Source organism: Phocoena sinus, chromosome 1 (assembly GCF_008692025.1).
Source record: "Phocoena sinus isolate mPhoSin1 chromosome 1, mPhoSin1.pri, whole genome shotgun sequence".
In the NCBI taxonomy this organism is placed as follows: Eukaryota; Metazoa; Chordata; class Mammalia; order Artiodactyla; family Phocoenidae; genus Phocoena; species Phocoena sinus.
This window is the reverse complement of record NC_045763.1, coordinates 136327193-136341908: the sequence shown is the minus strand read 5'-3', so window position 1 is coordinate 136341908 and position 14716 is coordinate 136327193. Positions and strand designations below refer to the sequence as shown.

At 53.7% G+C, this 14716-nt stretch overlaps 1 protein-coding gene and 1 pseudogene across 2 annotated transcripts in view; both read right to left on the bottom strand.

Annotated features, from left to right (window-relative positions):
• The window catches only part of QSOX1 (quiescin sulfhydryl oxidase 1), a 41517-nt gene that overhangs the window by 19242 nt on the left and 7559 nt on the right, over positions 1 to 14716 (bottom strand). For both annotated transcript variants that reach the window (XM_032638848.1, XM_032638839.1), the window contains exons 2-5: positions 12585 to 12685; positions 3125 to 3170; positions 2469 to 2571; positions 31 to 121 (exon numbers count right to left, since the gene is read on the bottom strand). In XM_032638848.1, coding sequence (XP_032494739.1) covers positions 31 to 121; positions 2469 to 2571; positions 3125 to 3170; positions 12585 to 12685 — 341 coding nt within the window. The remainder of the gene's footprint in view (positions 1 to 30; positions 122 to 2468; positions 2572 to 3124; positions 3171 to 12584; positions 12686 to 14716) is intronic.
• LOC116760089 lies at positions 10079 to 12119 on the bottom strand (annotated as a pseudogene).

Below are 14716 nucleotides of genomic sequence, written 5' to 3'. Positions count from 1 at the left end.
AGGAGCTGTGGGACCCTGCAGGCAGCTCACCTCTCTACCCAGGTAGGAACCTTCCCTTTCAAAGATCAGGGCCAGGTAATCTTCATCATTTCTTGCAAAGAATCCAGTAATCTCCTCCAGCCTGCAAGAGACAATGCTGGCAGTCACTCTCTCTGTGGTGGGAAGAAAGCAAAACTGCTGGCGACAGCAGACGTGGCTGACCCAGTACCATGAATGCGGCCACACACACCTCCTCCTCTGTTTGCACACAAGACTTCGAGGAAGTCTCTCCATGCCAGCCCTCCAGTGGGAGTAAACCAAACCCTGAGTCTCAAAAGACGCTCTCTGCGTATTACCGAAACCTGGTTCTTCACTTCACACACCTATTTGGGTTGTTTTTTCAGAGTCAGGAGTGCGTACGGGCAGTCTAAGGAGGAGACCGGGGGAGGCACGCTTTGAGACCAGGTGTTTCTATGCTCTGGGTAAGGCCCAGGCTTAGAGGGCAGTTTTTATTGGTCGCCTAAGAAGCTGGTGTTTATTACCCATCGGACACAAGCCTTGATCTGTGCTAAGTCACTACCAACTGGGAGATGTGCTTTTTCCACTCCTGGAGCAGGCATACGAAAGGAACTAAAGAATCAGAAAGTCCTGGGTACAGGAGATCTTAGAATCTATCTAATCTTATTTTAAGATTTTAACCTCCTTATTTTAATACGAGGAAACTAGGGCCCCAGGATGAAGGTGGAAATTAATAAGAAGGCAAATATTATTCCCCCCAAATCAAAGAATTAAGATACAAGCTGTTTTAAAAACGCAGAGTTTCAATAGAAAACAACTGCATGATACAAAAATGATTTGTTCCCTTATTTCAAGTAAAAGCAGAACATCATCAGACATGTAACAGGAGACAACAGCATCTACTTTTGTCCCCAACCTGATGACCTATTTCCCTCCTCTGGATCCAATGATGTGGCAGTGGTTACCTCCAAACAGAAGGCGCAACATGGGGCCAGTGGAGCCCAGCCCAGCCCAGCAACAGTACAAACGCCATGCCAGAGAGGTGGGGGCCAGAGTGTACCCCACTGGGTGGATGGTCACTGACAGCCCCTGGGGTGGTAGCAGGTGGCCTCTCAGGCAACTTCCCCAGACCTCCCCAAGGCTGGCAGAAGAGCGAGCCCACAGACGGCTGACCATGTAACTCGCCCCCATCCTGTCCATTCCCACTCACACTTCTGGAAGAGGCAGCCCACCTTCCACCACAGGTCCCCGCCTCCTCCCTAAAGCTCTCTAGAAGGATCACTTTGAGAGAGGCTGGCAGGTTTACCTGGCTGGTTGCTTTTGAGATCTTCTGGGCTGAAAAGGCACCATGAGGGAGGGTGGGTGTAAGAAAGAGAGACGTAGAGACACGATCATTGAGAAATGGAAGAAGGAGCGAGGTGTTTCCTGGAGAGATGGGGTCTGGCTGTGGAACCCCAAACCAAGACCATATACTCAGTCCAGGGGCTCCATGAGGCCCTCTGGGAGGATGGAGAATTGGGAAAGATGATAAAAGAATCATTGTGAGTTGGATTCAACACCAACTGACACTTGGAAACACAGTCCCTCAGCAGGGCCTCAGCTTTCCAGACACCAGCAGACTTAGTGTGGGCGCTGAAGCCCCAGTGTTTGCCTCCTGAGGCCTTCTCAGCATCCGGAACCTTGACTGTGTTCTGTGGCTGGGCTCCCTCTAGCAGCCCCAGCTGGTACTTGGATTTGCTCCTTCTTGGCCCCTTAAGGTGGGCTTTCTCCTATCCGGAGTTCTCGTCCAGAAGGGCAGGACCTCGTGTTTTCAATCTACCTGTCTCCCTCTGTGGGAGAGTTAGAGTGAGACACCGTGCACCTCATTATCCTGTTTTCCTAGAATGGAGGCGATCTTGGAAGGCTGCCGGGCAGGTAGATATAGGGCACCAGCCACCTGATGCTCTGCAGCCCAGGGAGGAGAGTCACCTCCCCATCCCCCGGTCACTGCTATGGCTCAGGAAATGAGCACCTTCATTTTACAGGGCTTTGTGCTTCTCAGTCCCCCATCCCCTTTCCTCTAAACGGCATCTGGTCTCCCTTTTTCCTCCCCACGCCCACCCTCTCAGGGACCCTCCCTGGGTTAGATCATGTGAAATCCAGCTGCATCCCTCCGATATTCCAGGTTCTGAGAAGCAGCAGCAGGTATGACCCAGAGAACCCCTCCCGTCTTTTCCTTCCCACTGGGTGGCTTGGGCCCTTGCATCCCTGTCAGCCCCAGGAAGTCAGGGCTCCTCGGGTAGGACCTCCAGCAATGGGAAGCCCTCCACCAGCTGCTCCAGGCAGCTCTGGGCTCCAGTCCACTGGAGTGTCCACCACTCAGGCAACAGGAAGAACCAGCCCGGTCCCCAGCCCTGCTGCCCCCACTGTCCTCTCACTGCCAGGCCTGCCATCCTGCCACACTGCCCTGGGCCTGCCCCAGCCCCAAATACCTGGCAGGCTTCAGTGGGGGACAGGCGGAGGGCCACGTGTCACTATGGGACTCCAGGGCGTCAATGAGCCTCTCCCGCAGCATCTGCACGTCAGCACCAGCCACTGTAAATGAAGATGGACACAGGCAGGGGCGTGAAGAGAGGAGAATGAATCCCAGTGCCCTTGTCAGCTTGCCTCATGGAAGCAAAGGGCCCAGGGCATGAGCTGAGCAAAACAGAGCACATCTCAGTCCTCCTCTGTACGAGGGGCGGGGGCATCCCACCCCTGTGGTCCTAAGCATGGCAGGGGGACCCATCCCTCAGGGCAGGCGAGAGTCCCTCAGACCTGGGCCCTGAGGGCCCTCCCCACGCTATCTGGCTGCCCCTCTGCGTGTCAACCCCACTTTGACAAGAAGGGCTATTCTGGGAACATGTGACCCTCCCTGCTTCCCGGATAGGCCCAAATGGAAGGGCTTCTTCAGCCTTGTTTTCCCAAAGGCATCTTCCAGGCTGGCTGGGAACGACATTTCCAGGGAAACACAAATTTGGCTTTCACTGGGGACCTCCTCACCCTGCAGACCTAGGTGGGTTCTCTTCACCCCAGGAGAAGCCCAGGCAAAGGAGGGGGAGAAAGATGCTAACGGCGCCAATGAGACCCCGCGAGCTGGGACACCCACCTGACAGTGTAGCTCCTGAGCCGGTCTTGGAAGAGGCCTTAAAGAACTGGAAGCAAACACACAGAAAAGAGTCAGTGGAGCTAAGAGCACAACACCCGCGCCAGTTGAGCGCTCTGTGTTTGAGACCCAGCTGCTTACTAAACAGGGTGACTTTGGGGAAATGACTTAACTTTTGTGAGCCTCAGTTTCTTTATCTGTAAAATGAGAGCAGGAGGTCTCTGCTCTTGGAGCGGGACCCTGGTTCCTCTCCCTGGCATCCTGCATCTGATCCCCACCCTCACAGCTCTAGAGCACCCCGGGAAGCTGCGGCTCAGACACTTGGCTGAGGGGGGTCTGTTTCTACGAAGTGCCAGGACCCGGCACATAGGGACTAGAAAATAGTTGCTCTATAAATAAGTGACGCAGACCCATCTGAAAAAATAAAGTGAAGTCACGTCATACCCCCCGCGCACACCCTGGACAACGTTAGCTGCTCTCTGAGGAGATCTGTCCTGGTTCCTTATCTTGGAAAAGGGGCAGCGAGGCTCATGTCTCTGGCCACTGAGGACTCCCAGCCTGGCTCAGCAGACACTCCAGAAGGGAGGGGTGTCCAGTTTGGTTCTACTGAGGGGTGGGCTTGAGCCCCTGAAGAAACAAGCCTTATTACAGATGGGCCAGTTTAACTCTCTCCCCATGTACATGACACCCAGGCCCAGTCTGTTGCCTCCTTGGGAGAGAGGACAGAGAGAACAGAGGACAACTCCTTAGAATTTGAGCTCCTGTCTAAGCGGTGGGAGAGCTGCCAGAACTCTGGCTTGTGCTCTCCTGGGCTCAGGAGGTAACAGAGTTCAGTTGTCCTGACAGATGGCCACTTAACTGCCTGGGGGAGAGCCTGCAGTCTGGGAAGAGGCCTCCTCTTGAGGTCCCTAACCTCGGGGCTACTTGTAGCCACCTTGGGCCTCTGCCGAGTAGCACGGCTCCTCGGCCTTATCACAAGCTGGTGGCTGAATGCAGGCCCTCAGGTCTACCGGACCTGGGTTCAAGGCCTGGCTCTGCTATGCTCTTGCTGTGTGACCTTGGGCACTCTATTAATCTCTCTGAACCTTCTCATCTTTAAGATGAGGACGACACCATCTACCTTGGAGAATTGCTGCGAGGATTCAATGACAATACATCCAAAGTGCTTAGTACTGTACCTGGTGCACACAGTAAGAAATCAATAAATGTTAACATTATCACTGTTATATCGCCATCAGCCCCTTCCCTTGTTCCTTTGAAACACTAGGAAACGCTGATCGGCTAGATTTGTCGGTTCTAGCCATTTGTAGGCAGAAAACTGAAATCTGGAGGCCACCTGCCCCCCTCATCCACATGAACAACAAAGATGCAGAGGAGCTGCCCATCTCTCCCCACCTGCAACCTTCTCCCGCTACTGCTGACCTCACCTGGACCCTGTTTTATTCTCTCTCTACTTGGAGCATTAATATAAACTTTTATTCTGGGTGAAAACCAGCCACTGACACATGCCACATATATTCATAATAGTGTTCTTCGCAGTCACTGAATACATTTTGAATGAATAAAAGTATATGCTATCCTTATGCTTGTAAAAACGAGCAGAGTTTTCTAGGACTGTGACATGAAATCAAGTAGATAAAGCATGTTAAGGCATTTATGGGCTGACACTGTTTCTCAGGAACAAAATAAAAGACACGCCTATTTGGGGTTTGGTTTGCTCACAGATAATAACCCAGAGGATGACCTTTACAGCTGCAGTTGTTCACAGTGATGGTGCCCTTGTACAGAAAGAATAGACTTCAACTGGCTTCCACAGGCATAAAAACATGACTGACGTCTTGACGCCTTAAGCCATGTGGCTCTCCATGGCTACAGTTGTTACTGTCAGCCACTGTAAAGTAGTGTGGTTGACTCTTCTTCAACCATCAGGTCTCCAAGATCTGAGCAGGTGCCTTATGAAAAGGGGCTGGCATTACTTCCATCAAAGGGCGGCCTTCCCAGACCCTAGCTGAGCCTTCTGAAGGTCCCAGCTGTGGGCAGTGGGGAGTCAGACAGGAGCCTGCAATAGGGGAGTGCAGGAATTCCAAGAGCTCCCCTCCTTCATGAGGTACAGGGCCACAGGGAAGGCCCCCTCCTCTCTCCAGTTACTTCAGTCACGCAGCCTTCCCTTCTGTCCCCAGAAGCTTCCCAGTCACCTTCCAGAACAATGTCACCAAGTGAGGGCTGGTTCCCATACCTCACACTCTAGAGGAACTTTTTCCTATCAATTAATCTCTCTTTCATCTTTCCCCTTGTCTACCAGCTCCTTCCCTATGCCTGCAAACAGGTTCAGATCCTCCTAATCTAAAGTTAAAAAAAAAAAAAAGGACACGAAGGGATGGAGGATGGGAACAGAGGCCTCTCCAGTTGCTGCATGTCCCATTTCCCGGTGCCACCAAATTTCTCAAAACAGTGTCTGTCCTCAGTCCTCTTCCTTCCCGCGAAGCTGGCTGCGGCTCATGCCCCCACCACTCAGCTGGGACCACTCCTGGAAAGCTCGGCTGACCTTCTCTTTGGCTGGTCCAATGACCTTCCAGCCCTTCCTACTCTCTCTGCAGTATCTGATGCTATCACTGCCTGTTTCTCCCCCCTCGGCCAGGGTTTTTTTTTGTGCCACATCTTCCCGCCACTCTCCTTCTTTGCCTTCATGGCCACCTTCACAGCCTTCCCCTCGCCCTTGTCCCAGCCTTGCTCTGGACTCCTCTCCTGTGCCATCTCCTGCCCCCAGTTTCTCCTCCAGCCACGTGTCGGATCATGGCACTCTTCTGTTTAAAAAGCCCTGGGAGGCGCTGTCACAAACGAGGGGCTCAAGCTATGCTTTTGAATGAATGAGTGAATAAATGGGTGAATGGACAAACCAACCCATTGTTTGTCTCCCTTGCTGATGTCATCTACCTTGTCCAAATGGCTTGTGACCTGAACCCCATCTCAGGTCCTCACCTGTCTTAACTTGTTTCTTCCAGGTGTCAGGGCAGCCCTCCCCCAATACACACACACTCTGCAAGACTGAGTCACCCCTCCCACAACCTGTTTCTCCACCCATGTTCCTTCCCTCACCCAGTGATCGCCCTCCTCCCCATCACCCAGACCAGCATCTCCCTCTCCCACAACGCCTGTGGTCTGTGAACTTGACCTTTGTGATATCTCTTCTACAGTCCTTGAGACCAGTTGCCTTTTCTAGACCAGAGCCTACCACCTACTTACTGGACCACTACAACTGTCTCTACCTGTCCCCGCCTCATGCCCTCAGAAATGGTCATATGCTCCATCTTTTCAAATGATGGAGCCATCACCCTCACTGCCACTTTGTCTGGGTTTCTAAGGGACAGTTCTGGTCTGATCATGTCCCTCCTCCTCAAAGCCCTTCCATGACTCCCTACTGCCAAGGAATAATGTCCAAACTCAGAGCGTTCCAGGCCTTCCAGGATCTGCCTCCACCCACTTACCTCCCACTGCCCCGCCCCCATTCCCTACATTTCAGCTACGATGGACTTGAACCCGCACTTCCCACCCATCCACCTCCCACCTGGGAGGGCAGGACTATAGCTTATTCACCTCTGCAAGCCCCACAGTGCCTGGCACAATGTCTAGGAAACACTCAAAGGACATCTGTTCAGTTGAACAGAGAATCTCTACCCTTTGATCAGCTTGGAAGCTCATGCAAAAATCACATTAAAATCGAGTTAGGGCACGTTTTTGTCCTCTTATGAATCTGCATCCTTATTAATTCAGCTGTTGGAGGCGTGTGTCCTACCCAAGGGAAAGGGCCACCACTCCTTGGAAACAGGCAATTAAGACTCCAGCAGGGAGTTTCCTTTCCTCCAGAAGCGGTCAGCACCCAGTCCCTTTCCTCTCAACACCTGCCACAGGAGCTTCTGCCCTCCCCAACCATGGAGCCCCTGGAATCCTCCCTGTCTCCCCAAAGGCAGGTGACCAGAAGGCATTGGGCAGGTCTTTACCAACCTATCCAGGAGCAACTGCCTTCCTGGGGGCCAAATAAGGCTAAACAGAAAGCACGCTTTGTAGTGGCAACCATCAATGGCACTGAATCCAAGCTTTCAAAACAAGTTTTAAGGAGAGTGACCTCCAAATACCCTACAGTGAGCCTGCGAGGATGCAGAAGCTTAACTGTTCCTACCTTGTGGACCGTCAGTGGAGGAAAGACCTGGCAGAGGGCAGGTGACTGCTGAGACGGGGGCCTATCTCCTTTTTCCAGAGAGAGGCAGGAGATGTCTTTCTGAGTCCTGTCCTCCTCCCTGACATCTCACAAGAGCCACAAAAAGTAACAGCCCAGACGGTACTCCCCACTCCCAGCCTTGAATTCAAGGACTTGCCATCCCTGGGCTCCCTCCTTCCAGGGTCCTGCCTCAGCCCCGCACAAGAGCCTCTGCTCCAGCCAGACCAGCCTTCTCAACTCCCCACATTGTTCCACCCACATCCTCTGCTCTCACATCCCGCCCACATTCCTCCTCTCTCCCAGCCAAGCTCCACCCACTTGGAAGTCTCCCTCCTCCGGGAACTCCTCCTCCCCCATGAAGTCCTCTTCTGATGTGGGAAGGAAAGAACTCAGTGACCCCAGGCAAACTCCCCCAGCGTTCACCATGTACACATCACTCTGCCTGTCAACTAGCTGGGAGCTCTGAGTGCCCTTGTGCGCAGCGCCTTCCTGTCTGGCCGGCCTCGCTTATGTTTCCGGCCATGGCCTACAGGTCTGGCTTCTCCATGACGATGAGCACAGTGCTGTGCCCCAAGCAAATATTCACTCAACGGCTGTTGATGGATGGACTGCCTCAAATGGGGTGTCACAGAGGGGCTACCACGAGCCCACAGGGCAACAGGAAGGAAGACAACTAACATTTATGGAACTTTGGTTAATACCGCAGAGTGTCTTGGCACTCTCACACGTAAGACCTCATTTCATAGTTGGCAACAATCCTATTAGGTAGATATTATCATCCCATTTTTCAGACAAAGAAACTGAGGCCAGCAGCTAGGGCATTAAATGACTTCCCGAGTCACAGTAAGCAGGGGAGCCAGGATTTGAACTCGTGTCAATTATCTCCTCAGAATCTTGCAAAGGGAAGACTTCTGTCCTCTCCCACCCAATGCTGCTGCTTCCTGTAATCTTGATCCCGGCCAGGCCTCTGGCTACAAAGGGTGCTACTCCATTACCCACTGAGGGGCACTCCTGCAGCCCACTGGCAAAGCCCCTAGCCCTGAAGTTCCAGCCTCTAGGTCCCCAAGCTCCAGCCAAAACCAGCTTTAAGCTACCTTTCCCTCCCTCCCCTCTGTTCTCTTCCAGATGGGCACCGGCTCCAGTTTGATAGGGCCCTGACACAGCTGGACCGCCTTGCAGGGCCAGTTGTTTGCTAAACAGGCTGGGCTGGTAGAAGCTCACTGTTTGCTCACGGAGACAAGGCGCAGGAGGCAGAGGAAAGGGACGATGACACATGTTACTGGGAGTGGCCATACTCTTGTACGGGCCTGTCCCCGTCATACCAGCGACACTCTCTCCTCCTGTTCAACACATGTCCTCATCTTAGAGCTCTCAGCCTTGATGGGTGGGAGCGAGGACAGGCTCCAGTCCCCAGGGGATGGCAGACAGGTACAGGGCCATCTCTCTGGCCTGCTGGCAGCCAGGCCCACCTCTAGGGTGTACTGCTTCCCAGGGGGTCCAGCCACGCAGCCCACACGCACACCGGGCTCTCAACGGGCCAGAATCTCTGGAGATCTGGAATCTGAGTCGTGTTTTCCAAAAACTAGAAGTAATCTAGTGGTAAGTTGTAAAATCAAGTTAGTGAATCACAGCCAGTACTTTTTAAAAAATACATAGAACAGAAAACAGCACGTACTGCACGCACGAAGAATAGTGTTTTATGAAACACTTGTTTTAGGGATAACAGATACAAACCAACTTCTGGATCTCACTGTAAATGTTGTAGGTCACAGTAACAATGTTTGAAAGCCACTGCTTAGGGCCTTAGAACAGAGACTGATCAGGAGTTAGAACCACTTGCACCCTGGACCAGAGCCCTAAGGACAGGGCACAGAGCCCCTCTCCCTGCCGAAACTGAACTGCAGGCTCCTCAGGAGAGGCTGGGAGGGCTTGGCCGAGGGGAGGTCACAACACTGGTCTCTGGAGCTCGTAAGAAATGCACAGGTCACTACCAGCCCAGCTCAGCCCAGCCCAGCCAGATGCCGCCAGTGTGAAGGCAGTTAAGGAGCCCAGCTTAGGGCCCTGCCAGCACCCCTCCCACAGCAGGAGATGATTAGTCACTTGGGGCACTCAGGCTGTGTGTGCTGAATGACTCAGATAGGTGCTGAGAAGCTTCTGGATCTCCCGACATACCTGGGCCATCTCCTTCCAACTCCCCCGAGCCCCAGCCTCTTTCAGACAGAAACAGAATGCCCCAGGCACCAGCCCCCACCGAACCCCCACAGGATGTCCCGACCTGGCCACGGGACCAATGCCAACCCCCTTCCCCTGTGCAGGGACTCCTGCTGCCACACTGATCTTCCCCCAGCTTCCCACGCGGGGCTGCTTGCCCTGCTTCAGCAGAAGGAACAGAGGGCTCCATCCTCCCCTTGGAGAGTAATTTTGAATATTTTAAGTTACACATCTTGGGGCCAAGGATAGGACAATGGCCCTGTCATGGAAGCCTTTTACTTAAAAGAGACAGTTGACAGACAATGTCTCCGCTGCCACCTCTAAATGATACGGCAGTAGCTGTTGGCTCAGGACACTTCCCCAGGCCAGCTGAATGGGGGCTTAGGCCCTGACCGTAAGTGGTAACAGGAGCGTGGGAGGGAGCCCTCTGGGGCTGTGGAAACCCTGAACGCAGCAGGATTTCACTGGCCATGAGAACAGAAAGGTCACATGCAGTTAGAGCTGGATGTTGCTGGAGGAGCCTGGGGCCTTGCTCTCCAGATGAATTCTCCTGGCGTCATCAGGCTCAGATATGGTTCATGGTTCTGCCTGGCAACTGAAGCCCCTGAACTCAGAGATATCTTGTTCCAGGGACAATGCTTGGCTTTTCAGTCTTCAAAGGCATTCCCTCATTATTCTTTCTTTTTTTTTTTTAAAAAGACACATTTATTCAGTGTCATGATCAGACTATTACATTTAGCAATCAACAGCATGGGTGCAAAAAAAAAATCTATATTAAAACCCTTTGTTGGAATGCTTTACACTTTCCACAGAACAGAAACTAAAATAACCTGTTATACAATTAGTCACAAATACAGTCCTCAAGTTTTTTTGCCCATACACATGACCATTGTCTAAAACATGTCTTCTTTGTAGCAGCTAGGCCCTGACACCACTGTGCTTGGCTGAGTTCACAAATCTGTTGTAACCCGTAGCTTCCCTGTCACTTCTCTGGCTATCCTCTCCTGCTAAGCTTTGTTTCCTGGCAGTAATCAAAACCTTCTGCCACTGCCACAGCTACTGCTGCTACTGGAACCACCACAGCCACCTTGGTTTGGGGGTTTGGCAAAGTATTGGCCTCCACCAGCATAGGGGCCAGAACTTCTGCCTCCAAAGTTTCCTCCAAAATTTGAAGATTGATTGTTGTAACTGCCAAAATCATTGTAGCTTCCACCACCTCCAAAATTGCTTCCATCGTTACCAAATCCATTATAGCCATCCCCACTGCCACCATATCCACCACCACTGCGGCTGCCACCAAAGCCAGCTCGACCACTGAAGTTTCCTCCACGACCAAAGCTGTCATTCCCACCAAAACCCCCTCCACGACCACCACCAAAGTTTCCAGAACCACTTCGACCTCTTTGGCTGGATGAGGCACTAGCCGTCTCTTGCTGAGATAGGGCTTTCCTTACTTCACAGTTGTGGCCATTCACAGTGTGGTATTTCTGAATGACAATCCTGTCTACAGAGTCATGGTCATCAAAGGTTACGAAAGCAAAGCCTCTCTTTTTGCCACTGCCTCGGTCAGTCGTGATTTCAATCACTTCAGTTTTCCCATACTGTTCAAAATAATCTCTTAGGTGATGTTCTTCAGTGTCTCCTTTAATGCCACCAACAAAAATCTTTTTCACAGTTAAGTGGGCACCAGGTCTTCGAGAATCTTCTCCTGAGATGGCCCTCTTTGGTTCCCCAACTCTTCCATCCACCTCGTGTGGCCTTGCCTTCATGGCCGCATCCACCTCCTCCACAGTGGCATACGTGACAACCCCGAAGCCTCTGGAGCGCCTGGTGCTTGGATCCCTCGTTACCACACAGTCTGTGAGCGCTCCCCGCTGCTCACAATGGCTCCTCAGACTGTCATCGGTTGTTTCAAAAGCTCAAACCTCCGATGCAGAGCTTCCGCAGCTTTTCGGGTTCTTTGGGTGACTCTGACTTAGACACGACGGCAGTGGAGGTGGGGGAGACGTCAACGATGCTTACTCGGTGGCGTCCACGGGCAGAAAGGAGATCTACCGAACGTATCTCCTGATTATTCTTAGTGGCCACAGACTAAATTGCTTTTCTAGATGTCATTCTGGTGGGAGCAGGCTAATTATTTATAGGTGGAGAGAGAGATTTTGATTTGGATTCTTTAATTTGGAAGAGAACTAACTGGATTACGGCTGCGCCTGAGCTCTGGGGAGGGTGCTAAGTATAATGGCACAGCCTTGCTGCTCTGGGCTTCCCAGGGCCTCTGACGTGAGAGCCTTGGAAGTTGTCCACATGTTAATTAAGTGGTTGATGCCCCGCGGTGGGCAGGCTGGTAGGCAAGGCCTCATCAGAGAACTCGTGCTACTTGCAGCCAGAGGCGGGGTGACAGGGCCCTCGTGTGTTGGGTGTGATGTCTTCCTTGATGGAGATCCCTGCTGCCCGAGGCACTGGGCTAAGGCTCTCCTGCCAGGTCACTTCTGAGCCTCTTGGGTTCAAGGCACTGGCCTGATGTGGATGAGGTTGGCCAGTTGTCTCAGGGGACCTTTTCTGGGGGACCATGAGACCCCCTGAGTCTGATCCTGCCTACAGGTGGGTCAGAGCCTAAAGCCTGGTTTTACAGGGTTCAGATCAGCCCTCTAAGGCTGGGAGGTCAGGCGGGAGAGGAATGGATTGGAAAGAGGCCCCTGGGAGCTGGGAGCTCTCACCAGCTCAGGTGATGATTAGTTCTCACAGCTACAATCTGCCCATCCCAACACAACCACACACAGCCCCTTTTCCTTATAACGGGCAGAATGTGCCAGACCAAGTGAGCCTCTTTCTTTTCTGCCTCCCAGCTCACATCCCTTTCTGCCTCTAAAATAGGTACATGCTCTAGGGGCTGTGATTTAAGCAGGTCAAGCCCAGAAGCCTGGGAGGACACCACAGAGCCCAGCAGTCAGGCAGACACCAGGGAAGCAGGGAGCAGCTGACAATGTGCTCCGACAGCACTGCCCCCGAGCCCGCTCACCCCTCCTGGTCACACACCCTCACAGTCGGGAAGCCAGGGATGTCGAAGTCTCTGCAGACTGCGGTGTTGGTCTCCTGAGCACAGTCCAGGGCGGCGAGATTCAGCGCCGGCCTCCAACCTGAAAGGACAAAAAAAAAAAAAAAAAAGAAACGGAAAAAACCCTGAAGTAAGTAAGAGGGGCTGGCACCTCTGCCTGCTGACCTCGCCCACCGCCACCAGTGCCCACGGCACCTGCCTCCAAAGCTCTTAGGAGAAAGGTCACCCCTTCCTCAAAACACGGCCTCTGAGATAGTTGGGTTATTCTGCATTTAGCCTGTGCTTAGGACACAGTTAAATAGCACCGGTAACCCACTCAGAACAGCAAGCTGTGTCCCCCGTACTGCAGTTGGGGAGGGGCACAGGGGCTGGAGGAGCTGAAAAGAGGTATGAGATGAGCCTGGCCCTCTTGGGGAAAAGCCCCTGGGATACTGCCTCTGTCTCTGCTGCCCTCTAGAGATGATCAGTTCCAGAGGGGTGAAGAGCACGCCTCAGGAGTGCTGAGTTCCCCGTGGACCCTCGGTGAAGGCCTCTGAGGCCAGAGGTAGTGGCCAGCAGTCCAGCTTGGGCGGGTGGGACACAGGGTAGTGGGGACCGGCCCCCCGGCCAGGGGTGGAGGCAGAAGTGCAGGGGAGGAAGGCGAAGACACCTGGGATCTAGAAGCCACAGGGAAAGAAGCCCTGAGGCCAAAGTCTGGAAGATAACAGCTCCCCAGGCCGGCTGCCTGGGCACCCTGCTCCTTCATCAGGCCCCAGGCCACAAGGCCTCCCTCCGATGGAACTTACTGGCAGAGAGAACAATGGCACCGTTCTGGGCCACAGCCCCGGATCTGGGAAACAGAAAACAAACTCATCTACCGGGCAGGCCTCCTGAGCTCCAGTTCCAGGTCAGGTGCCCCAGGAGCACCTACCCAAGTGCCACACTACAGTGAGGCTGCTCCCGCCGGGATGGAGGATGTGCACGTGAAGCTGCACAGACGGTGAGCTGGCGATGCACTGGTGCCACGCCGTGTGGCACGGGGCTGTGAAGGTATGTGGCCGCAGGGCAGACCAACCCTGGGCACCAAGCAGGGGCCTGGCAGGAAAGGCGAGAACTGAGTGGAGCCCTGACCGTCAGTCCAGGTGACAGGCAACCAGGGCACGGGGTGAGCAGATGAGGAGGGGAGAGTGAACAGGGCTGCAGAGGCGATGCCGCGGGAAGGCAGGCAGGGGCCAGCGTGGGCGTGCCGGCCTGGGGCTCAGGGCTGGCTCCCCAGCACCCTCCCCAACGCGGGCATCTCCAGGCCGATGAGGGAAGGGGCAAGCCTGCCTGAGGAGTCGGGGAGGGCACACATGCTCCCCACAGGGCCCTACCCCTCCCACCTGGAGCACAGGATGGGGTGGGGGGACTTACACAGGCAGCCCACACAGAACTCACTAATGACAGAAGACTAATATCCAAATAACATCCCTGAGACCTGTGGCTTTGCCGGGACCTCTTATCTCGCCCCAGAACCTGTCCCTTACAACATCTGAAAAACCACTACTTCCAAAGGCATCAGAGCTCCCAGAACCTTTTATGCCTAGGGTAGGAGTGTCACCCTCACTTCCACAACAGATGTATGGAAAAGCCAGGATGCCTCCCAGACACCCCTGACCCAACCCTCAAAGGAAAGGCTCCGAAGGTTCAGAGCAACTAAGCTGGTCCTTCTTGGGGTGACATGAGGCAGGGGGTCTGGCACTGTGAGGCAGGCTAGAGGCAACACCCGCTCCCTCCCCACCCCCTCTCCCCTTCTCCTTTCTTGCCAGCAATGGACATTTGGCACTGAATCCTGGCGGGAGGGAGGGAGTGGGGATGGGGGAATGGGGTGTGAATGGAAGTGTTCAGCAGAGACAGGTGAGCCACACACTAACATTCCCCGCTACCCCATCTCGCCAAACCCCTTCCGGGGAGCTCTCGGCTCCCCTAGCACAGGAGGGCAACAGTTTGAGCTACAGATACACGCCAACCCGAATGGCCTGCATCCTTCAGCTTTACATCTAGCTGGAAGGGCAGCCTGCTGTGGTCAGTGACCAGGGTCTGCTCCACACTGGGCTTGGCACAGCATCCCTCCTGCCCTCCCTGACACTCTGCT